At 39.9% G+C, this 26,652-nt stretch overlaps 1 protein-coding gene across 2 annotated transcripts in view; it reads left to right on the top strand.

The window, feature by feature from the left end:
* sema5a (sema domain, seven thrombospondin repeats (type 1 and type 1-like), transmembrane domain (TM) and short cytoplasmic domain, (semaphorin) 5A) overlaps window positions 1–26,652 on the top strand; it is a 223,847-nt gene that overhangs the window by 123,123 nt on the left and 74,072 nt on the right. For both annotated transcript variants that reach the window (XR_004927321.1, XM_012857340.3), the window contains exons 9-13: window positions 738–873; window positions 8,680–8,884; window positions 15,518–15,725; window positions 19,416–19,533; window positions 25,163–25,344. Coding sequence is in view for 1 of the 2 variants with exons in the window: in XM_012857340.3 (XP_012712794.2) it covers window positions 738–873; window positions 8,680–8,884; window positions 15,518–15,725; window positions 19,416–19,533; window positions 25,163–25,344 (849 nt within the window). In the remaining variant the exon portion in view is untranslated. The remainder of the gene's footprint in view (window positions 1–737; window positions 874–8,679; window positions 8,885–15,517; window positions 15,726–19,415; window positions 19,534–25,162; window positions 25,345–26,652) is intronic.

Below are 26,652 nucleotides of genomic sequence, written 5' to 3' on the forward strand. Positions count from 1 at the left end.
AGAAGCCTTTTCAGTTCCAGCGACTAATTGGATGTGTCAAGTTTGCAATCTAAACTCCTGTTAAGTGTCTCATCGTCTATTTTACTGTCTTTGCCTTCTTATTTCCTATTATTTAAACTGTAGTACAGTCACTCGTACGCACAGGCCATCATTAAAGCTGAGTAATCAATTCTTTATGGTCAATGCCTTCATACAGCTGAGGGAGGGGGAAAAAAAACCTTTTGAAGGGTATTGGAAACATTTCCCCCTACAGGCACAGAGCTTAATGAACAGCTGCACTGGATCATAATTCACGTTGCCAAAGTCTTGCAGTTTGAGTCGAGCGTTAATACTCTCATTCTTTACTTTCTCTTCCGAGGGAGGCGACCGGTACTTGTTGAAACTGACAGCTTAAAAAGTCAAAGCTGTATTTCAGCTCCGAGATCTATACCGTTAATCAGAAAAGCCGAGCAGCTTAATTGAGCCCCGTTGCTGGATTTATACTCTAATAATGACAGTCACGAACAACGCAGAGGGTGTCTGTCTGTTTAGGGCTTGACTTTTATTGTTGCTGCAAACATGCAGAGGGAATCCCAACTAACGCGTACCAAATCTGATCTGTTTCCTGGTTGAGCTGATTTTTGCAGATTAGATTGTTTTGATCTTTATTGTGTTTTCTGTCCATTCATGTCGTGATTGTCCCCTTCTGAGGGAGGTAAGCTCACCACACTTTTTTTTCTGCTTCTCTCTACCAACAGAAACAGCATTGCTGCGTCTGCAGTGTGTGCCTTCAATCTCAGCGCCATAGCCCAGGTTTTTAACGGACCCTTTAAGTACCAGGAGAACTCACGCTCGGCTTGGCTGCCCTACCCCAACCCCAACCCAAATTTTCAGGTAATGTATGTGAATACATCCACAGTGGATCATAGATTCCCAACAGGGATGAGCAGCTATGAGATTCTGAGCTATGGACATGTTGGATTCAATTTAACAATTACTATAGCTGCAGCTAAACACTTTGAAAGTAAAAATGGAACTTAAACCCAGTACGCCCTTTTTTGGTGGAAATTAGTCTGGAGTGGAAATCTGTATGGTTTGTAGATGCCTACCCTAAAATCGTGATCCATTTAGGGTAAAAAAAAAAAGTCTAACTTTTGTTTTCAGGTGTTTATAAGAGATCTAAATGCAGACCTTATTTAGCTGAGATTGATAAGCATAAAAAAGATCAAACTACCTAACTGCTGATGCAGTGTCTCTAGCAGATGAGCTACACGCCCACATCTGAGATACGCAGTCTATGATATACAAATAACATAAACTGCTAAGATTTTTCATTTTACTGATCATGGTTTTATTGTCAATATGGAACTTGTTTATGCATAAACAAATGAAACTCATCCGCCTTTGCAATATTCTGGCATCTTGTCTTTGTTGGCAAGCTACTGGGTCACAGGGGTGTTGTTGCTGTATGACAGTAGTTCTGGTTGGAAATTTGGATTAATGCTGATGATCAAATGCTATTTTTCTGTCTCTGGTGATATCAAGAAAGTGCAGGCTCGACTGGTTAATGACACTAAAAGATACAACGCGTGTTGTTTACATTTGGCAGTACAGTATGAAAATGTAATTACCGCTATTCTCTCAGTGTGCCCGTTTTCAACGTTCAAGCAAACCAAAATAGTGTTTTAAGAGCACACACCACCAAGCCATATACTGCTAAAATGTCCCAACTGAAAAAAAAAAGATTAAATAAATTATTCACACCGAATCAAATGATAAAGTTTCACCTTTCTAGTATTTTTTTGCATGTTTTACGGGCTCTTTTTGCAGTCCTTATGAGTTTGTAATTGTAAAGTAGGATATAAAGGAAGTTTATGGATTTTCTACACAAAACAAAAACGTCACTATTGGATGGTTTCATTTCACCTTTAACCTTAGGCGCTTAGTGGGAACTTTCCTTGGTTCTTATGTCAGTTTTGCATTTCAGAACAAAACCCAAGTACCCTTCGTGATTCAGGGAGTCAAATATACCCTTTGGGGATCTGTATGTTAACCCCTCATTAGGGATGTTTCAGTTTGGATCAAAATGTTAGACCAAAAGGCAACCTTTGGTGTGATTTATAACAAATACACAACCTATCTATCCGAAGAGGGACATTTTTGCACCCTCAGTGATAAATTAGTGTGCCTCACCCATTCACCTCGGAGGAAACTCTTCACGTATGATCATTTCTTCTAATTTTCAATTAACCATCTTTTTTTCTCACAATCGCACACATTATGACTGCTCATTATAAACTCTTCTGTATAGGTCATTCATTCCTTGAAGATAGCCTACCTCATGGAGTCGTTCTTAATAAACTAGACTTATTTTCCACAGGCGACCCTTTATGTTTATACTCTATCCTAAAAGCCGAAGGTGTATGGCCCAGCATCTTATTTTGATTTACGGTGCCATTCCGTAGTGATGACGCGGAGGGAATGCGTTATTAGCAGAACAAGTGGCTCTTAGTTTTTGCAGGCTTAGCAGATAGTGAGGGAAGCTAATCCACCCGCTCGCCACGAGGAATTGAATTCCCTGCGATGTGTGGCCATCAGTGGGTGACACTTGCTTCGCTTTCGCTGGCGTCTCCCATCACGGGTCTCAATCATGTAGACGCCGAGCCAGCACAGGCAAGAGCCCTCCATCGAGAACTAACACATGCATTATCTATAATGGCATTGCTCATGCAGAAAAAGTGAATGGAATGCTCAGAGGGGGGGGAAAAAGTGCAAATTCTGATAGTATGCTCAATACACACATGCCCACACACACCAATAAATCTGTGACATGCATAGAACACAACTCTCTGTCATCGTGCATGCATGTATCGGCCTGTCAGCAGCCAGTTTAGCAAAAATAAACCTCATGAGAATAAATTTTCCTTATCTGGTTAGAGCTGGCTGCAAATTTATGCTCTTTGTGGGGCTATAGAAACATCACAGAGGGAGATTGTGTGTTCCGCAGTCCTTTTTTTTATGTTTCTCAAGGATAAACACGTATCTTTGTCACCTTTCCTCCCTCATCTTCTCGCGATTCAAGCTTGGGCACAATGGTTGCACCTTGCTGATGGACTAACGCTCACTTTATCTAGGTTTCAGTGACATCTTCATCAAACATTTGTCAATGTTGGGGGAATAGATTTACAAGCACAAGATTTATAGCCCTTCTTCAAGCCAGCGCACATACACGTTCACAAATGTGCAGACACCAACCAGCACCTATACAAATAAAGACGCTATGGCCAAAGATATAAGGATATACCTGCCACCTGAGAATAATTGTACAGGAAAGCCTCAACACACACACACATACACACTCACACACACACACCGGTCATTGATTGAGAGCCTAACTCCCGGTCTTCAGAGAAAATCCCCCCATTCATTTGAACTCCACTGATTGATCCTGCAGGGTTTGTTCAGGCTATGAGTCATGTTCATTGTGCATTACAGCCTAATACTGCCTATGTGTTGTATTGGGTTTATGTCATTTTGTAATAGATTATTGTAAAAAAGCATTCTTTGTTCAACCACACAAATAGGAGCATATGTTAGGTTTGACTAAGAGGCAAAGGCAAATGATTTTTTTTTTCTTGTCATTTTAAATATTTAGACCTGCAGTTTCTTGGCCATCTTTTCAAGAGTATGTAATACTACACAGTATCCGACAAAACTGCTCAGAGCCCTTTCATTTTTCTATAGTTTTTAAGTTTACAACCTAAACCTCAACATATTTTAATCATGCTATTTCACTGTATGTGCAGAGTAAAGCTGGAAGGAAAATTGTACATGGTTTGCAATATTTTCTGCAAATAACAATCAGAAAGATGTTGCATATTTGTTTTCATCCACTGTGAGACCCCTGAATAAAATCAACCATTTGCCACTGTTCTGTCTGGTCTAGGGAATTAAGGGACTAACACAAGTCTAGACGGGGATAGGCATTTAAGATGTTTATTTTCCGCCACAGTTTTCATCTTTTCTTTAAAAACTGACACATAGTTTCAAAGATCTACGGACACCATTACAGAGAAAATATCCCTAACTGAAAGTAAAATTCAAGCTTCCCCTAACACAAAGAAGCAAAATATACAAACCTATAAATAACCTACTTAACCAACAAATAAACAGAGGAAAACTTGAACTAAACAAAATTGCAGCACACCCTTTCAAGCCAGTCTCACCAAAAAGTTCAGCTTACGAGACCTTTGCATTGGGCATTCATAGCAAAGACGATGTTTATGGCAGGCAAAAGCCAAGAGTCCCAGAAGTGCAGGCTCACAGTCCTTTTATGTTTGCTGCCGATTGCTGATTGGTTTGAAGGTCAAAGGAGGAGGGGCCTAGAAGAGAGAGGAAGACGAGTCACTTCACACAAAGAACTCCATTATTGGAGATGCAACAGTCTCCATCAGAGGGCACCCAGTTAGTAGATAGATATTTGATCGGAGACGCAGCCAACAGACCTATGCTAAGTCTGGAGGAGCTGCTTAGATCCTCCATCCTCAGATGGAAGAATGTGCACCCAGGACAATGATTGGCTGTGAACTCTGCAAATATTTAATTTGCAAAAGATTTGCAAGAGAAAATCCTATATTGAACACTATGTGAAATCAAGGATGTAAGTCACTCTCAGCGCACCATCCCCAGCAGGAAATTTGGTGGCAGCATTATGCGGATGGTGGTGCCTTTCTTCACCAGGGACAGGGAGGCTGATCAGAGTAGCTGAGATGATGGGTGGAGCTGAATACAGGGAAATGCTTCTTAGAGGCTTCAAGGGACAACAATGCTCAGTATACAGTCAGAACTACATCAAGCTATTGCCTAACATCCCAAATAAAGGTTGTAACCTGACAAAATTTGAAAAACTGCAAGGGGCATCAATACTGTACTTTTGCAAGTTCCTGAAAAACAAAAGAAACATGTATTCAGATTTTACCAATTTTTAAAGGATTAGTTACTCAGGAAACCTAGGGTCAGAAATGAAAAGCAATGACACTGCAAAGACATTTTAAACACACATCCGTTTTGCAAAAACAACTGCTGTGTTAAAAAAAAAAAACTGGCTTCTGAGTGCCACTTATGTCATCCTGGCAGAGCACTTTTGCCCTGATGATGAGAGGGGGAGACAGCTGAGTGTTGGATGGGCCCTCAGCCAAATGATAGTTGTGTCCCTCACCTTGACTCTGCTCATAACATCAATTTTACAGTGCATTCACAGATGTAACAGAGCCTCCGTGGCCAGAGCCAGACGCTTTCTCACTGCGGTGGAAAATTCAGCCATTCACATGCTTTGGCATCCGTGCACACAATGCAAAGGCAGACCACAAAGGAAACTTTAGATGTGCGTTATTGAACATCCACGCCGCACACATTCAACAGATTTTTTTTTTCCGCCACTAGCAAGATGATTATTTGAGACACCAGCAAGCACAGTGTTGGATGTCCGAGTGCTTCAGGGTTGCAATTTCCCACCAACTGATGTTGCAAGAACACTGATCCGTTCCCCGGCCTGGGGAAGCCCTGTGATTCTCGTCCAGCAGCCTAGCAAAGGCCAAGGATTGATGTGTGTAAAGTGTCCATAAAGGTACTGTTAGAGCTTGTCTTCCAGGAACAAATCACCAGCCAGGGTCCAGTCTCAGCTTAGCGTTGAAAAGGTGCATCTGCAAGCCTTTGAGCATACACGATGCGATACTATAATTAAAACAGCAGCAGTCTATTTACGGTGGTGTAATTGCCACCTCGCAAGATGTATTTTTGCTTCCCCCACTTTGTGTCCTGGCGGTGGCCTGTTCTTTGTGAAAAAGGCCTCAATCCTGAGCTCATCATGGGATGTGCTTTACTGAGAGGGGATCGCAGGGTTAGCTTTATTTTCCCTGCTCTCCGTTAACTATGCCGGCTTTGTCCTGCACCGTGTCACCCTCAGCTTCAAGGAGAAAGCATTCCCACCAGATTCATCATATCCAGTGCATAGGCAAAGGTTAGCTACATACTGTACCTTCCTGTACAGCACTTCTTTCTTCTGTTTTCTTCTTTTTTTCTTTCCTTACTTGCTGTTGATACACCTGAATTTACCCCACAGGGGGACAATGAACATGAGAATTATGCATTCCATTTTGAGAATGGTTACATTTTATCATGTTGGAACCAAAAACGTTTCTGCATTTTATGTTATGGACCTACAAAAAGCTTTGCATGATTATGAATCGGAATGAAATTTAGTTTTCAAATGTTCCTATTTTTCCAAATAGTAATCTGAAAGTGTGGCATGCATTTGTATGGACCACCCTTTATTATTGTCATATTTCTATTTATTTCTATAGTGCCTTTAAAACCAGTAGGCTGTACAGGTGAATGAAAAATTCAATAGAAAGTAAAAATGGCAAAATTCTAAAAAGCAGTAAGAAATAAAATGCAAAGTTGGCAATATTAGCAATAAAAGGCATCAAAGAAACAAGGACTGGCCGGATCGTGCTTCTCTGGCATTAAAAGCCAGTTTAAAAAGAGGAGTTTTTTAAAAGAGATTTATAATACCTCACAGAAAGAGGAAAACTCATCCAGAGCCAAGGAACTGCACCTAAAGGAGCGCTGTCTCCCCTATTCACAGGCTGAGTCCTAGAAACAACTAAAAGCTTTTGGTCTTGAGATCTAGAGAGTTCTTACCGATGTGTGGATATAAAGGCTCACTAAGGTGAAGAGGTGTCATGTCACTGAGCAATTAAAAAAAATAAAAATAGTCTTACAAACCACAACAACAAAAAGATAAATAACTGATATCCCAGTAGAGGGAATACAAAATCAGGGTCACATGTTCATGTTGTATTTTCCCCGTTAGCAGATAGGCAACTGAATTCGCTGAAAACGGTTAAGGAAAAGACTGGATCAACTCTTTTTAGAACCACCCTTTTCCTGAATTAAGCTGCAAATATTTTGGGTGTATGACGCCATTGGTTTTGCACCTGCAAACAGAAAATATTGCTAATTGTTCTTTGCAAAATTACTCAAGCTCAGTCAGTTTAGATGCAGAACATCTGTGAATCGACTCTTATTGCCGATTCTAGCTCTAATGTAGGCCTGGGCCATAATTAGTTAGACCATCCCATATAGCTCTACTTTGTTTGGGGTTGTTGTCCTGCTAAAACACAAACTTCTGTCCCACTTCTAACTGATGTTCTGCCAGCATTGCTCTGTATTTAGCTCCATCCATTTTCCCATCAACTATTATAAGCTTCCCTTTCCCTACTGAAAAAAGCCTCCTCAAATCATAATCTGGCCGTTATGTCAAAATAACCATGTGCAGTATTCGTTTTTTGCCTCACATAGCATTTTACTTGCTAACTGTTAACTTCGCAGACATCTTATTTCTCATTCTGACTTCTTATGTCAGGAGATTCTCCCACCTGAGGGCCTAGGGTCTCTGCAGCTCCTCCACTGTACCCATGGGGCTCATTGGTGCTTCTCTGTTTAACTCTCTCTGCCCCATCCTGTCAATTTTTGAATGATGGATTGCACTTAGAATATCTCTACACCTAACACGGACCCGATTTTTGGCTCATTCTTTCATATAAAATCACATTAAAACGCTCCTAAGTTGATGGTTTTAATGTGACCAAATATAAAAAGTTAAAGGGTTATGAATACTTTACCAATGCACTGTATTTAAGCAGAACTTTACTAAACTAAGAAATGCATGAATTAAACTCACACTTCTTACTTTATTATATGCATGCATACTCCAGTGCCACAGGATAGAGATCATGTGTTGTAAAAATAATTTATATATCCTATGCTTGTTAGTTTTTAGTACGTTATTATTCCTACACTGGGTCAATGCAATAAAACTTTCCTCTGACAGTAATGTTCACCTCTGTACCTATTATTGCCTTGAAGCAATTACAAATTAAACGCCAGTCTTTAAAAACGTCTAAAATAATTATTAATTTCTTTGTGAAATATAACTTATAATAAGGGAAGCATAGACTTATAGGCTATCGTTTTAATTTCTTCTTTAAACACCAGCACAGTGAGAAACGTATCAAATATTGAAGATTTTACATTATAGCCGGGTGCCATGGCTCATGCTCCCTTTAGGTAACAAATCAAACCTTTTCTACAGACTGAAACAATAAAACCAGAAAAATATACTTGTACAAATACCTTTGACTCCAGATTTCTGCACTATTAAATCATCATGTGTCCTTGACTGTTACAGCTTCCTTTAGAGAGTCCTTAAAGATAATTTAGAACGAAACCAATGAAGTCTCAAAGGCCTTTTAAAGTTGCTTCTTTTGAGCTGAAGAATGACACAATCAGGAAACATTATTGCCCAAGTACCAATAAGACCTACCAGCAATATATATGCATATGAGTGAGAAATCGAACAAAAGAGATAATCACACTCAGGAAAACATTCATTTCCATCAACCTCTGTGACTAAAAAGCCTTAAGGTTGGGAGGATTGCAAACCAACTCAAAGAAGTGGGTATTGACTTTAAATCCTTGCTCATTTAATCATTCAGTCCCTCAAATTCCCATCTCTGGGTTTAGTACTGGACAAAAAAAAGCTTAAGCTTATTAACCTGCAATCCATAAAAGCTGAGACATTTATCGTTATAATTTAATCTAATGCCTTATTCTCCAAAACTTTTTCCACCTCTGCAGTGCGGCACCATCAACTCTGGCTCCTATGTGAACCTGACTCAAAGAAACCTCCAGGATGCACAGAAGTTTCTGCTGATGCATGAAGTGGTCCAGCCTGTGGTTCCTGTTCCATATTTCATGGAGGACAATGTGCGCTTCACTCATATTGCAGTGGATGTGGTGCAGGGGAAAGACACACTGTTCCACATCATTTATTTGGCCACTGGTAAGTACCATGGAGGTTTTTTTTTTTTTAAAATAAAACTCAACAATCAAATGCTGACATCACCTAAGCCCCACCCCCTGAGAATAGGAAGTCTACTGTATTAGGCTGGATTGTCCATATTTGACCCTCTTCACATAATCAACAAGAAACTGCCCAGTGAGAGAAGACAAGCTGCTGTAGCCTGGTCACAAGTATGGAGACTTTGGGCCTGAGGTGTTAGATGTGGCCACAATGATGTCATCCATTGCCACGACATAGCCATTTGTTTGGCTCTAAATTCCCCAAATATCATCGGATCTGCATCAAATTTAATTTGACAGATATTAATCCAGACTTAAAAAGATATTGAGTCCAACATTTGGTGAGTGTGGCCCATTTCCTCCACAGCTCCCCCTAGAAGCATTGAAGCAACCAGTCCCAAGCTATGCTTGAACCAAGTCTTATGAAATTAGATACACATATGGAACTTCATGAGTCTCTTGGAGCCCTGGTCCAAACCCTACAGGACATCCGTCATTTTGGACCATAGCTGCCATTTGTCTCTTTTAAACACAGTGGAGTATCTGAGTAACAGCTTTTGATTTACAGACTTCAAAATGACTCAGTATAGTTTTATGGCATTGGATCAAAAGTTGCCAAAAGCATTTTGATGCATCAAAGCATGTGGCCGTGGCCAAGCCTCAAAATCGGACTTCTTGACATAAAAGAGGAAAGTGCTTTAACATCTGCACACAAGGTCGCAGCTGCACCAAACCTTCTTATTGCATTCCTAACCCTGCAAACGTCAACTTAACATTGACTTTTGTTGACATCGGTTTAGCTCCGCCCACTTTGGAGAACAGGAAGTGACAGGTTTCACATTAAATCATAGGTTTCAAGCTGTGTCAGATAACACTGGACAAGGTGATGCTGAATCTTACTCTTAACAGTGACTGTGAGCTGGACCTTGTGGGTGTGGCAAAGCGGCGGATTCGGATAGGTCGCTGTTTGAATACGGTCAGCTCTAAATCACACATGGATGATCCGATTGCTTCAAACTGGATTTGAATGATCTATGTTGACCTACTATCGGGTAATTTGGTTTACTTTGGAATTTACATCACCTGCGCCCCATGCAATATTCCAAACAGCTAGATCTCCCTGATGCATTGTCAGATTCACACAAAATTTGGTGTTCTTCCTTGTAGACCACTGTTCAACACGTTGGTATTGTAAATAGATAACATCAATTAGGCCCCACCCACTGAGAACAAACACAAACAGGTTTCTGCGATGAATGACCCTTCATGGCACCTTCAAACTTTGCTTAATAGAAAATTATATTTTTAATGACAATTTCTAAATACTAGAGGAAGTCTTCAGTATTTTTGCCACCAAACAGTAAGTGACTATGGCTTCCATCAGGAAGGTCAGATTTAGGCAAGATGTTCTTTCTAGGGATTAACCTAGAAATGAGTGATTAGCATCACTGGATGTTATTTTGAGGCTTGTTTATGGTAACGCCTAGTGGCAATGTGTGGATCTGAGTGGCAGGCGGTGCTGGGGAACACCTGTTGTCGCTGCACACGCCGGATCAGCACTGAGCTTTGAGTTCATTCAACAACGCTTTAGTTCCTAGTTAGTTTGTATCTATATACACACTTTTGCATACACTCACTATTTATCAATTAGGATAATTTACTTCAGAGAAATGTGGTTCCAAAAACTACAAGTGCCAATTGGAATTTAATCACCAAGGCCAGTTTTTTTTTGTCTGTGTGTTTTCATCCAATAAAAAGAGCGTTTATCTTGTTTCTTATAAACAATTATTTTCGTTTCCAAATCAAATAATACAAAAATAGTTGCTCTATAATCCAAGTGCAGGCAGAATTCGGTACATTGCATATTGACAAAACTAAATAAGGCAGTATTTATGTTGCTGGAGCAAAATAAATTGCTCTTTTGATTTTAAATGTTTCTGAATTGCTGCCTTGAACATGTACAGCAACAGATTCAGTGGAATAGTGTACATCAAAATATAACTCTGAGGCTAGACTTGAATATTGATGTTCACAATAACTTTGGGCCATTTTAATGAAATACAAATACAATATTTTGAAGTTTATGGTTCTAACTACATGGTATGTGAAATGAAATTCAAGGGGTAAGAAAACCTATATAGGATAGAACTAGTGGTGTCTCTGGCATAATAAGTTAGGTGGGGCACCAAAACTCAACACCTATTTGCAGCAACTAATTTTTTTTTAGATGCATACAACCTGACAACCTAAACATACAATTAAACACACAACCTGTTAAATTAAACAGATAAATTAGCATAAACCAACACTAGAAAATCCATTTTATATGAGCTAAATGTAATTTAATTTTTATACATAAAATTATAAATAAAGGCTCACTCATATTGTTCATTTATTAATATATTTTCCTTTAGTTTATTTTGTTTTAGTTTCTTTTGTTTCAATTTTCCTACATTTTATTCCAACAGTTTTTTTTGTTTGTTATTTGTTGTTGTTGTTTTTTTTTTACTTGCTTTTATTCCATTTTTATTTTCTAACGTTTTAATCATCTAAAGCACTTTGCATTGACTTGTACTGAAATGTGCCATACAAATACATTTGCCTTGCCTAGATGGTCGCACACTATCCGGCAGAACGTAAACGTAAGGTGTGCATCTCCAGTGTTTTGATTGGACGATCCGAGCTTAGGGCCAGATGATTTGTGCCCCACCCAGATCTACCGAGAATGTGTTGGGCACGCGCATTGCGATTTCTGATGTCTATTATTTAGACAAGTATTGGTGGGCTGGCCCCAATATCAACGCGCCTCAAGAGGATTTAGCCTACTGAGCTAGTCTGTTTTCTGGCTGACTTGGATACATAGACACAAATGTTTCTAAGAGAATTTTATTGCTAAGGGAATCGGTCTTTTTTAAAATATTGCTTTATTAAGAACGATCCTGTCCCACTGATTATTGTGAACATAGAGCTCCACAGCAACATCTGGTGGAGCCACACCCCACTAGCCCCAAATACAGAGATGCCACAGAATAGAACAGCTGAGGACTGAGATAAAATAAAAAAAAAATTACCTTGATGCACACATTGTTTCAGTGTTTGATTGATTCTTACCTTTATGGCTGTGAACGTTGATGGTTATAAAAATGCATTTGGCTTCAAGAGCTTGAAGGCATTGAAACGCACTCTGCACATGAAAGAAGTGACCCACAACAAGGAGAACAGTAGCAGTCCATCTGCATCATCATCATGAAGACATCAAAGCTTTTGCTTTAGTACGACGCACTTCACAACTCTTTACCTACACATGTACGCCATATGTTCACAATTCTCATGCAGTTACTCAAATACATCTGTAGCTAGCAAAACGAGTAAACCTTGAAAGATATGACAATAATATATTTTATATATATAATCCCTCATCAGTATATGTGTAAAGAGAGACAAATGGAAGATAAATAACATACACGTGCAGTCATCAAACATTTACTCTGTCTGATGGGTATGTTTGGTACCATCTGCTTATCAGTAGATTGTTTGATTATGCTGGTGCGATCCTATGCCTGGCAAGGTGTGGAAAACAGTTTCAAAAAGTCTCCAGATGCACGTCATTATTTGATGAGCTGTTGTAATATAACATGTGGACTACAAACAGGTGGGATTAACAGAATTTTGAAAGCAGCGACCCACTTCATTTGACTAATGTACCAAAGGCCTGCTGGGAAATGACAAGACAGTCCTCCCGCTAAAGAGCTGGTGTTATTTTAGGATACATTACATATTCTATGCGATACAAGCACAAGTAAAGTTACAAACACACAGACATCATTCCGGCTTTACATATTTACTGGTATGGCTTAACCCTAAACCCACCCAAACCTAACCATGGTACTGGTACATACCGAACCCTAACTTTACCCTAATTCACACCACAGTCCAAAAAGCCCAAAAAGAGTGAGAAACAGAAAACAGCCCTTACTTTGGTGGCAAAATCTGAAAGATATGTTCTCCCTCAACTGCAAACACAAGTACAAGTACACAAACACACAAGGTCTGTGTCAGTTCACTGTCTTTTTCCTTGCTTGGCATCTCCCTCAAAAACTCCCCTCTCATTGTTTCACTGCTGCTATGATCAATGCAGCACTGAAACAGAGCTGCCCACACTGCAAGTTCCCCAGACACTAACCAGACGCTAATGAAAACATCTGAACCACTGCCAGGGCCATTGGCTCGTACCTAATCACATGCTGTTATTAACGCCTAAACGCACCCCACTGATTGGGGCTATTGTGGGAAAACCTAATAGCTCCAGTCGGGAGTTCAAAGATGTCGAAGGCTGAGGTTCTTTTGAACAATCATGCTCAGCAGATCAGCGAAAGTGGTATCGAGCCTCCCCAGTAATTCCTGCCTATCAGGTGGACTTTTTTTTTCACCTTTTTTGAATATTAGTTAACAAATCCCTTCACAGGATAATTTGGCACATCATAGATTAAATGCATGAATAGATCTGAAAGGCCCCCACGTGCACACACAAAACTGCACACTGCAGCATATTAGCACATCCTAAATTAGAAAATAGGACATTACGAGATATTTTAAGCTTCTAAAAGAGGCATTTGGTCCTGCTGCACAATGAAAAAGGAGTTAAAAATAAGAACCAACGTAGCATGTCAACTGTTTTATTCCAGAAAAGTCTGTTCAATAGAAATGTCTCACAGGTAAAGGTGCACATCCCTTACAGTGCCCTACAAAAATACTTAAACCCCTTCAAAATGTTTTTCAGAATGATAAAATCACAAACTTCAATGTTTTATTGGGATTTTCTCTGATAGACAAACATGAAACCATATGAACAATTGTGAATTAGGGTGAAAAATGATTCATGGTTAGCAGATTATTTTGCACATAAATATCTAAAAGGCATGTGCCATTGTATTGATCCCTATAGATCAATACTTTTTAAAACCATCTTTTGCTGCAATTGCAGCTGCAGGTCTTTTGGCATATTTCTCTACCAGCTTTGCACATCTAGATAATCTAATTTCTATTGATTTTTCTTTGCAAAATAGCTAATGCTCAGTCAGACTGATGGAGTTTTCAAGTCATGCATCAAATTCTCAATTTGATTTATGTCTGGACTTTGACTGGGTCATTCTAACACGTCGATATGCCCTGAAATAAACCCTTTCTGGGCAGCCCTGGTTGTTTGTTGTGGGTCGTTGGACTGTTGGAAGACAGCCCTCTGTCTCAGCGTCAAGTCCTTAGCAGCCATGACCAAGTTTTCTTAAATAATTTTAATGAAATGGCTGACCAACTTTCACACCACCACTCCCTGCTGAATATAAGCACCACCTTAGCATGATGCTAACACTATCCTGTTTAACGGTGGGGATGTTGTGTTCAAAATGATGTGCATAGTTTTCTTTTACACATAACATTTTATGTTTAGGTCAACAATTTTCAGTATTGGTCTCATCTGGCCAGAGCAACGTCTTCCATGTTTGTTTATTGGCAAACTTTGAATCACACTTCTCATGGCTTCTTTCGGAACAGGATAACTCAATAATGGCCAGAGCTGCCATAACTTTGTGTTAGTCTGTCACATAAAATCCCAATAATAGAGAAGTTTTTTTGTTGTAAATTGACAAAATGTATAGTTCCTCTATGGTTTGCTGGGCTAAGCCGGTGTCTTTGCTTTGGAGGACCCAGGTTGGAATACTAGTTGTGTCATGAAAGGCAGAAAAACTCTGCCAGGTCTGTGGGCTGAGTAATGACTTGCTGTGGTGAACCCTGAAAAAGGGAGCACCCAAAGGGACTCACAATGTGGCAAAATGTGAAAAAGGTGAAGGGGTGTGAGCGCTTCAACAAAGAACTGCAAATCTAGTTTTCTTTCTCAAAGGGGTAAGTCCGTTACTCACCTTATTTCATGAAGTTGCAGCAGCATTAATGACCACACTCCTTGGGGCAAAACTTAACTTTTACATTTCCTGCCTTTAAGTTACCTATTAGCATTATGCCCTTCTTCTGGCACCACTGTACACCTAATTACCTTTGGCTCGCCCAGGGGACTGCAAGTATAATGGATTATGTTTGTTTTAGCTCTCCCAAAAGAAAATTTGCCCCAAAGTGCATCTCACTAGGTCTGCCTAACACAAAATTAAAGGTCAGGATGTACTCGTGGTGACACAGATTTCCGCACTTTCCGCTGTCTTTTAAAACTACAAAGCAGTTTCATCCCTTAGAATATTCCCTTAAGGAAGAGTGGGCCTGGAATCATGCATGCAGGTGCCTCATCATCTCTCTTGATACGTCTACAGTGCTGCATATTGATGTGTTAACCAGGCTTTGCACATCCAGCCACATTTCTCTTCTATTCCCTTTTTCACAGCCTCTCTTTCCGGAAGCGATTGTTCTGTGGTTCACAGAATGTTGAGTGTAGTTTTGCTCATTCAGCATACATTATTTGTTGTTTTTTCCTCTTCAAACCCCCTCCTATTCTCACGCTGCCTTTCTTTTTGCTCTTTTCCCCCCATTACTTTACCTTTTCTCTTGTGGATTATCGGCCCTCTTTCCTCTTTGTGGCCTAATCCTCTATTCCCCCCACTTTCTCTTCCAGATTATGGCACTATCAGAAAAGTGCTGTCTCCTCTCAACCAGTCCATGGGGAGCTGCCTATTGGAGGAGATCGAGTTGTTCCCGCCCAGGAAGAGGCAGCCGATACGGAGCTTGCTGATCCTGCACAGCCGCAGCGAGCTTTATGTGGGCTTTAGGGACCAGGTCATCAAGATCCCGCTCAAGAGATGCAGCTACCACAAGAGCAGAGAGTGAGTCCGTGCACAAAACAAGCACTATTAATCTCAATGGAAGCTGTCAAAGGCAAATGGGCACTCGCACACTCACGCGAAAAAAAAAAAGTTTTCAAGCCATTTTTTTGTTGTTTTCTTTTTCATAAGATGTTCTTTATCAGAGACAACCAGGCCTTTGCTGAAAATTTAAATCCTCCAAATCAGCTTTGTCTGATCCGCTGGAGGTGCTTATGACTGTCCTCTGACTTTCCTCCCAAACTGATTGACCCATGCACAAAACCATGTGCTTTCTGCCTCGTTCAGTCTTCTCTGGCGATTTTCTGTGGTTTTATCAGATGTTTCAGGTTTGGAAGGTGCCCCATCGCTGAGTAAACTCTGGTGTACTGCCAGACTCGGGTGTAAAAAAAAAACCAATCAAGATTTGAAACCCATCTCTCATTGGATGTAGACATTGCCCCTTCATTCTGCTTTTATTTCACCCGTTGAAGCAGTACTGTTGCCCTCTGAAGCCTTTAATGCCTTGTATTATAGCTGTTACTCTGTGATACATGCTGAAGCCACTTTATCACTTTCATTCTTTCTTTTTCCATATGAAGGTTGAAAAAGTCAGGAGAAAAAAACAAAACAGATAAAAGACAATACACCAAGGACACACATTGGTTGCTATTAGCTGAGCTTTATCATTGAGATTACTTTTAGAGATACCTTTGAAATATTGGAATAACATCTTTTTGAGGTTTTGTTTTGTGGCTAAGTAATATAGAAGACCTCTAGCCTCTGAAAAGATAGACACTGTGTTTTTTTCTTCCCTCTTCTCGCATCCTTCAGCATTAAAATCACCTTGTATTTACAGAGAGGCACATCTTCTGTCTGTTTTATTTCTCATGGAAAGATACTAAACAATGTGAATCTCATGTTCATACTCACTAGATATGAATGGATATGAGTATATAATTCAAGTATTTATTTCTGTTCAGTTGGATGATTAGGGTTTACAGGTAATGATACCCAAAGTATACTGTAGTTTATCAGGCAATTCAGAGACTATATAACGTCAATGAATGGGGGTTTTTAGTCAAGAAATGTCAGCCTATTGAAAATTATGTCCATGAACTGTAAGGTTTACACACTCAAATACTGAGCTGGGGATCTTTGTGCATAAATTATTGCGACAGTGCAGCATGACTGAAGAAATCTGCCTCTAGCTCTAGGTTATTTAGTCTATTATCTTTCTCTGCACAATAAGTCAAAGTGGAGTTTGGTTCAAGCCAGTCGAGCTCAGTCATTCTATAATGATAGAGAAGGTACTTTCGGATTTTTGGGTACACGGGGTGGTGTCAGTTCCTGCTGGAAACTGAAACCAGCATCTCCGTAAACCCTGCTAGCAGAGAGAATCATAAAGTGCCCTTAAATGTGCTGGTAGACACCTGCACTGACCTGACAAAACACAATGGATCAAATACCAGCTTATCAGATCCCTAAATCATTACTGACTGTGGAAACTTCAAACTGGACCTTAAAAATCTTTGTCTTGTTCCTCACCATCCAGACTCTGGGACATTGACTTCTAGATTAAATGGAAAATGTATTTTCTTTTGAAAACAGTCATTTGGACCATTGAACTGCAGTCAACCCCTTTTTATCTTGTTTAGGAGTGATTGAACACAAAGGGTGTGACCATTGTAGATTTCGTGCTGGATACATCTCTGTGTGGTGACACTCTTTGTGAATCTCCTTTTAAAGTCTTGAATTGGCTTTGCCTCAAAATCTTCTTAAGACTTAGGTTATCGCTATTACTTCTATACATTTTCCTTCCACTTAACTTTCCATCATTTTTGCTTGGATAAAGCATTGAATACACACCCTACATCTTTAGCAATGAGGTTTTGTAGCTTACCCTCCTTGTGGTGTCATTAGCTATGTTTACATACGCAAAATTTCAAAATCGGATTAAAATACATTCAGAATCGGATTGTACCGTTTATATGGGCACACAAGCAAGTATCTAATCATAATGTGCGTGTATATGCACCTAACTTTATGAAGAGTATAACCCCTCTCACATGCGCTGTTATCAAATTCCCCTAAAGAAACACAGAAGAAGTACTTCTGTCTTTGCTAAACTACAAAAATAGAAAAACAAAGCAGTATTATACAAGTTTGTTTGTCTTCCGAGCGCCCAGGCTGGACTTGTACAATGTTCTAATTATGGTTGAAACGACAATTTTGAGCTCCTTTAATTTTTTTGGAACAGAAAGGTTGTATCGGGAGCCCCGACAGTTTCTCTTCCTGACGTATTTCCGGCATTCACCAACACAGAAATATGCCACGTCAGTTTGCCTTATTCAGAATAAATTGAGCCTGACAAGCGTGTATATGCACCATGATCGGATTATCAATCGGCAAAAACTACCCCTCATCCGGGTTACAATTTCATTCTTATTGTGCTTAATCTGATCATAATATTCCGATTGGCTTGTTTACATGACACTTTTTTTATTCCGATCGGCCCTTTATTCTGATTACTTTTGTCCATGTAAACGTAGCTAATAACGGCTGGAAGTAACATGACATTTCTGTATTTAAAAAATCCCTTTTGGATATTTTGGTATTATATACTATTTTATTTTTCTAAAAAACACAAATGTGAATTTGATCAAAACCTAAATTTGAACCGTAATAAATGCTTTAAATATATAGCTGTTTAATAAATCTCTATATTAGTTTCACTTTATTGGATTATGTCACTGAAAAAATAAACTTTTTGATAATATTGTAATTTATTGAGATCTTGCTGCGTTAGAAGGATGTCTTTATTTGGCCCTGTTGTGTGGATACAGACTCTGCAGAACCCTGAGGCTCTCTGAGAAATACACACTGAGACGTTTTGTTATTTTCCTCCGTTCTCGCATCGTTCAGCTCTTATCATCCCTGATATTGGCCCAAACGGGCACCGTCTGCAGCACCGCTTTAACCCACACAACAATACAGCAACATCATGTTTACCGAGAAGCACCAGCCCTTTCTCTTTTTTCAGAAATTTCACAGTGATAGATACTAAAGCATGTGAATCACGCTTGTTCCATACTTAAGCGCTCCGGTTTGTGTCTGTGCTCTGTCTCTTTGTTATGAAATCCCTCTTAAAAAAATTTCCACCTGGGGCATGTCATGCAACGACGATGCCTGCGGCCGAAAGATATGTGACTGCGCTGTCACAGCAGCCTTGTATTTATATGAGAAGAGTAACACTGGGGGCTTTATTGCGCTCGACAAACCATCTGCGGTGGTTTCTGAAGACATGTGCTGTTATGTGTACTAAAATGTCCTCACATTGAATGCCATCTGATCTGATCTGGAAATTCAGTCAGCATATTTGATTAAGACAGAATTTCATGATCCTGAGGCTAATGCATGGTCCTGTTATACATTCAGAGACAATAATAATTTAGCTGCCTTTAATATCTCTCTTCTTTGTTCTTTTACATTCTTTATTATGTCTGTTTTCTTTCCTCTGACTTTTTGCTGCCATCTTACCTCTGCTGGCGTTTATATTTTAATGGACATTGAACCCACCAGTTATTGTCTTCCTCTATTTTCTCTTTCTGTCTGATGGTTGATTACGTGCCATGCTGTAAGGCACAGAAATCTGTATGACACAACAGACTCACAAAAACCCCCTAATAGGGACATTTTATTCCTACCCCTTAGAGCGTGCGTCGGAGCCAGGGACCCATACTGTGGCTGGGATTTGTTGCTGAAAAAATGCACCACCTTGGAGAAAAGTGTCAGAATGAGCCAGTGGGAGCAGAGCATCACAAAATGTCCGGTGAGTATGAATCTGCCCTCTGATCTGTGCATACAATATAGCATAAAACACTCCAGAATTCTGCATATTTCTGCATAATTCCCGACTGAAATGTCAGCGAATTTGCACATTGGTCCTTCAGAGAAAATCAGAGGCAAGCTGCCTTTGGTTGGTAGGTTGTCTGCTGTGACTGTTTTTTGATGCAGCGACTGGAAGTTTCCATTATCTGCTGATCAGATTGATCAACTACTGCCCTAAATTAATGGCAACCGGACTTTAGCTCACTTTTTGTAAATACAAGCAAAACTGAGCAAAGGTCTGGTGTATCTTTTATACCTGAATTCTACAAAAGATACATAACCTTTTTTCTTACTCTCTATCTCCAGTGGTCATTAGGAAAAAGGCGGGATACTCACTGGACAGGTTGCCAGTCCATCACAGGGCAACACAGGACAAACAACCATGCACACACACGCACACACACACAGTCACACCTAAGCACAATTTAGTGCAACCAATTAACTTAGCAGTCATGTTTTTGGACTATGGGTGAAGCCGGAGAGAACCAATGCATGCACAGGGAGAACACGCAATATGGATGGAGGGATTGATATTACCCATGTTTGTCTATTAAATATGAAGCAGGGTTCTAGACAATGTTTGCTTATCTTAGCAAAAGCATGCAAACCCCATGCAGAAAGACCCCAGGCCAGGATTCAAACTAAGGAGCTTTTTGCTGCAAGGCCGCAGTGCTACCAGCTAATTCACTTTGCAGTTTTATCCTTTTTGTCAAATTCAGAACTCCTGCAATGACTGTGTATTACCCCGGATCAGGGTTGTCACAATACTAGAATTTTAAACTGCATATCGATATCCAGGAAAATATTTAATATTTGATACTATTATCGATACCACGGGGGGGGGGGTTGCTCATAGATTGTAGCATCCAAGCATATAGTATTTGTAGAAAGTTCATTGGAAGGAAAAGGTGTGGTGGGAAAAAGGTGAACCAGCAACATTAATAACCACAGCCTGGAGATGATTGTCAACAAAAATCTATTTAAGAATGTTCACAAGGAGTGAACTGGGGCTGGAGCACATCTTTAGCCACTATGCACTAATGCATTTTATATGGAAATAAAGTTCTCAAAGTCTGGAGTGAGAGTGGAGAGGCACATGAGCGATGTTGCTTGAAGTACAGAGGGAAGTTTAGACAGTCAGTGATGGACTACATCCAAAAGGGTCTAATGGGTAAGGACTCTTTAGCCAAAGCGGACGTGTGTCAGTATTTGCCGTGATAAGTACAGTAAGTAAAGAAGGAGGTAGGAAAAGCAGCCTGTATGCTTCCTATCATAGCTCCTTTAGCATAGGAAACTCGCCATGTCCCTTACCCACGCTAAGGAGCCATAAGGAATCCCACAATCCTGTGTGCAACATGACGTATAAACACAGCCCACCTCACAGAAATGAACAAAAATCTCCAGAGAGAAGAGAGTGCGCACTTTGTAGTTCTTTTTTGGAAGACTGTAGGCCCAGATTTGACTTGAATCATCCATGTGTGTTTCGGTTGCATAATGACGTATAAGTTAAAGGCTGTCTAAAATCGGCCACAGTCCAAAGCTCCTTTACTACCCATGATAGAGTCCTTACTGTTGACCTCATGAAAGGTCAAGGAACGGGAGCTATAATTAGAACTTTTCTGAGGCAGCCATGGTTTGGCGTACCATGTCATCTGCCGGTGTTGGCTCCACTGTGTTTTCTGAAGTCCACAATCACTGCAGCCATCTACCAGAACATTCTAGAGGACTTCATGCTTCCCTCTGCAGACAAGCTGTATGGAGATGCTGATTTTATTTCCCAGCAGGACTTGGCACCTGCTCATACTCCCAAAGGTAACAAAAGCTGTTTCACTGACCGTGGTGTTACACTGCCTGATAGGCCAGCCTCGCCTGACCTGAACAACCAGACCCAACAACACAGGTGACCTAAAGGCCGCTTTCAAAGCAATCTGGCCTTCCTGTACAACTATGCAGTGCCACAGGCTGATTGTCTCCATGCAACGCCATATTGATGCAGTAATTCATGCAAAAGCAGGCCAAACATGTATTAGGTGCATAGAAATGAACGTTTCAGAAGCCTGACATTTCTGTTTGAATGTCTTTTTTATTGATCTTATGTAATTTTCAAATTTTCTGGGGTAATGAATTCTTATTTTTTATTATCTGTAAACCAGAATCTTCAAAATCACAAGCCAAAAAAAAGACTTTATTTCTATATTTCACTCTGTCTGTAATGAATCTATAAAACATATGAGTTTCACTTTCTGGAATGAATACCAGAAATATGTAACTTTTTCATGAAATTCACATCATTTTAGAAGCAGCTACCTATAATCAATATGTCAGTTGTTAGCACAAGAAGATCCTGGACTTGAATCTCAGCCACGGCCTTTCTCCTGGCGGATGTGTGGGTACTCCAGGCTTTTTCCCCACTCTCCAAAAACATGCAGGTTAATTGTCAACTCTAAATCGCTCTTAAGTGGGAGTGCATGTGTTCTGGTTGTTTATCCTGTGTGTCTTTGTGTAGCCCTGTGATAAACTGGTGAGGCACCCCGTCTCCTACCCAAGTATTGCTGGAGAAAGAAACCAGCCCACCCATGACCCTCCAAGTATTAGTGGGTACAGACAATGGATGGATAGATTGTTCTGTCATAGGCTGGTTTGGTTTCTAGTTTGTCTGAATTATCTGAGAAAAAGTCTTGCAACCACATTTCACTCTCTTCCTTTGCGTTGAAATTAAATTCTATTCCACATCTTTCTATTTGAGTCATATTTGCTTTCCTTTATCTTTTCTGCGGACCTAGTTTACAAGCAAAGCACGTCTGAGCTTTAGATGAACATTTGACACTCGAGCCTCGTTGGAAAAATCCTTTTATTCTTGTTTGGGAGATAAATAATTTTCACAGTTCTGTGCATAAGCAGCTATGTTTAAATAAAGACTCTAAAACAATCAAAAGAGCGCAACCCTGCTGCTTATATTACAATATTTAAAATAGTTTTTTTTTTCTTAATATGTTTTATTGAATGGAATATGGACAGGGGGATTGATACCACTCACATTGGTCTATTAAATATGAAGCAGGATTCTAGAGAATTTGCTTATCTTAGCATAAGCATAAACAGCCTTTGTAATCCTTAAATCAGGTCCTAGGTCTCCTCGGTCTCCTCGCTACAAGATTTATACTTAATAACATTGTATCCATCCATATGAAGGAAAAGAAAATCACAACCTATTTTCAAGTTTTTCTTTACTTGCAACTTTAGCTTTTTTTTTCTTCTACTTTTGTAAAATAGCTTTTTCCTTAATACAATAATACAAAATAGAAACGCAGTGTTAATTTTGAGCTTTAATAATACAGGATCTGGTAAAGAGCTAATACAGTGCTCTGCTTTGTAAACCTCTAAAATCAGAAGGTTTTCACCTTGCTGGCATGAAGCATACAGGATTGTTAATACTCAAAGACATCAACAGATATATAAGGGAAGTCATTTTTAACGCCTGTCAATCTGGGAAGGCTCACAAGGACTACTCGAACTCTATCATTCCGCAGAGGGAAAGATTATTCGGCAGTGAAAAAAACACAGAGGACAGTTGCCAATCTTCCCAGAGATAGATGTCGGTTCATCTTGAGGTCAGATTACACTGCGAAAAAAAACTGGTCAAAAAGAGCTACTCAGACTACACAGGCCTCAGCTGGCTAATAATAGTGAAACTACGCCTGTAAATCTTATCAAAGCAATTCTTTGTACTACGCTGCCAGACAGGACACGTTAAAAAACAAACACAAATCCGGTATGTTTGCAAAGGGTGCTCAGAGAAACACCCATCCATCTATTGTTTCCCACTTATTCAAGATCAGATTGCAGGGTCATTAGCTCCTGGAGCGAAATCCAGATATCTCTTTTAACAGCGACACTCTTCAGATAATTCTGAGGGAACAAAAGACATTCCCAGGCAGAGTGGATATATTATACTTCTTCCTGTGTATTCTGGGAACAAATGGCTGCTGAAGAATGCAGTATTATGGTAGTATTTTCAAACTGTAATGCTGAGATTAAGAAACTGATCTACTGTACAGCGACTAAACTCAAGCAAGAAAGAGAAAATTATATGTCTTAAACAACTCATCGGCAAGCTGTGAAGGTGAGAGAAAAAACAGAATCAAGGTTACCATTTCGCTCCATATGAGTCCATTAACACTTTGCAAAGGCTTTTAAATGGCTGAGTGTCTGCTTGGCCGCATACGTCTGTAGAGTGGTGGTCTAAAGTTAAAAGGCAGCCAAGGTTCTGCACACTGAGAAGTGTTGTGTAGGCAGAGACAGGAGATGTGCTTTACCAAGGATTTTTCACAAGTGCCATCTGGCATTACAGTCTTATATCGGCGCTGAAAGATTCAAAAGTTTGTTTTACTTTTTTTTGGAGTGAAAAAGTGAAGCAAACTTTCAGTCTTGCTTTAAGCCAGTTCACGAAGTTTCAATCACAGTTCCGTATTTTGGCTGAGGTAAAACGGAGATTTCTAACACTTTTATGACCTCTTGCCATGTCTCCAATCCTGCAGGTGTGAGGTTAAGCTTTGTAAGAATAAAATATGTTTGTCTTTTGCTCCTATAATCTGGCATGGACTATTATAGTGATAAAAACATACTTCATGAGATAACGTCTACGCTGTCATGTCATTATCCAACTAATATTTAAAAAGCAACAGCAACAAAAAGGAAGAAAATTCTGTTTTAGCGAATGAATGCCTTGCTGTAGGGATCAGGTTTTTGGATTTAACATGTACAACCTTAAGTAAATAATTTGGTGCCCAACACACAGCTACCAAATCACTTGCAGCCACAGCCTGAATGATGCGGCAATATTGGCTTTATTGGCTGCCTCTGTGTAGCTGTTTGTTTCCTTGGCTGCCCGTTGTTGCAGATGTTGCGTGTCTCGTCCAAACGTTTCTCATTTAGGCACACGGCAAAATTCAATTACCAATAAGAGCAGAGGCCAGGCGTAATTTTGCTTGCGCCAAAAGCAGATGATGATCATTCTCTCGTCTGCTGGTGTGAAAGTGTTTTTTTTTTTTGCTGTATTTTGAAATCACCCTGAAAATGTTTCCACCAACATGGGTTTATTTCATCCATAGTACTAAATCTCTCGTTTGGCCCTTACAAATAGGACATCACACTTGTAATTATTTGCGCCTATATTATCTGATCTTTCAAATTTAAGTGTTTTTTTTATATATATTCATTGATGAGGCCTCATTTTATAGCTGCGAATATGTTTTCTGAATGTGCATATTCCGAGCCTCTCTCTTCCATTCTTGGGATTTCATTACACCTCGCAGCAGATTCTGTCTTATTTCGTGGTTATAACAGACAACTGCTCAATTTCTTTCACAAGCGGCAGACGCTGTGATGCAGCTTTTTTTTGTGTCTATTTGAGGGAAATTGATTTTTTTTTTTTCCCACCCTTCTGTACCCGTGAGCCACATCTCCCAGAGCAACGTATTCCTGAAAGCCACGCCGATGCGACGGCCCGTTTCTGAGAAAAAGCGTCACGTTCGAAAGGTTTTATTTTTGGTCCTTTCTGCCACTGACAGGTCCGTAACGTTACAGTCGATGGGGGCTTCGGTGCCTGGTCTGGCTGGTCCGCCTGCACCCACAGCGACGGAGGCAGCGCGGGGGCTTGTCTGTGTCGAACACGAGCCTGTGATAACCCCGCCCCTCAGTGTGGTGGCCAGAGGTGCTACGGGATCAGCGTGGAAGTCGCCAACTGCTCCAGGTATAATATACCAGTGCTGTTCTTGATGATTTCACGAAACATGAATGTTGTGCAAAATGCACAGATAAATTCCCTTTATGCTCACACCTAGTCATTAGGGATCCACACCCTGTAAATGGTCCAGTGTTACATTTTCATTCTGTCATTTTGAGCTTACAAGTGTTGATTGGATATTGAGACAATTTTCACACTTTTTCACACTCACACTCATTAGAGATGTAACACACTGAACTAAATGCTGAGCTCAGAGAAGGCTGGTCCTGTCCAACAGACGCCGTAAGTGTCCAGTCACATTACAATGTCAGCTGAATCTGGCGAATAAATAAGCCTTATCTTGATACGCATCTCTGCAGCTTATTACACAGCTATCCAAAACATATTGATACATAGAATGTCTTGATCCGTCCTAAGGTTTTTTTTCTGTTCGGTTCTTCACGTTGCTCACAATCAACCTTATGTCTGAATTTAGAACCGTCATGTTCTGGAGTTCCTCAGGTTTCCATTGGGGGAACCTTTGTACAGCACTGCTGATATTTAGCTGTTTTATTCGTTGGACCCTCTTCAATTAACCACTTGACCTACATTAAGAAGAGATTGAGTGACAGCTACAGCTAAAATCCAACAAAGCTGATGCATCAGGCGGTGCCATCTCTGTCATTGAACAACCAATGGCTCGTAGATCTCTAAAAAAAGAAATGTAGTTTTTAATGGAGCATTGTCCCTGGAACGTGACTTAATATAGTTAATAATAAACAACTTTTTTATCTTAGGAACATTTTGGTGTTAAACTATCTAAATAAGAAAGGGCTAGCTTATCTTTAAAACTCTGCTGAGAGACTTTGGACTTGAACAGAAGAATTCATAACCTTTGTTGATCTCTGCTGTGGCAACCAGGCAGTTTTAAGAAATCATTTGAAAAATTTGGTCTTTATATGGGGTTAGATTCTGTCATAATTGAAGTCATCTCACGAGAACCATACAGTCCCTAACACCTACTTTAGAACTAGTTAGACTGGTACCCAGGTTGCCTTTATTTTTATCATGTTGTCACTCTTCAAATAATTTAAGACATTTTTATTCCATTTTTATTTCAGTCAGACCTGGACCTTTATTTTCGCTTTGGGGTTTATATTTCTGTGTATGAATGACATATTGGTGTGTTTTATCTGATTCATTCAGCTGGGCGGTGCTTTGTGACATTTGTCTGTGAAAGGTGCTGCACAAATATAAAGCACATTTATTGGAAATTCAGGTCAAATTAGTCATTTCTCAAATTAGTAATACCAGGCAGAAAAACAAAAATTGTAA

The sequence above is a fragment of the Fundulus heteroclitus genome, chromosome 21 (assembly GCF_011125445.2).
Source record: "Fundulus heteroclitus isolate FHET01 chromosome 21, MU-UCD_Fhet_4.1, whole genome shotgun sequence".
Classification (NCBI taxonomy): domain Eukaryota; kingdom Metazoa; phylum Chordata; class Actinopteri; order Cyprinodontiformes; family Fundulidae; genus Fundulus; species Fundulus heteroclitus.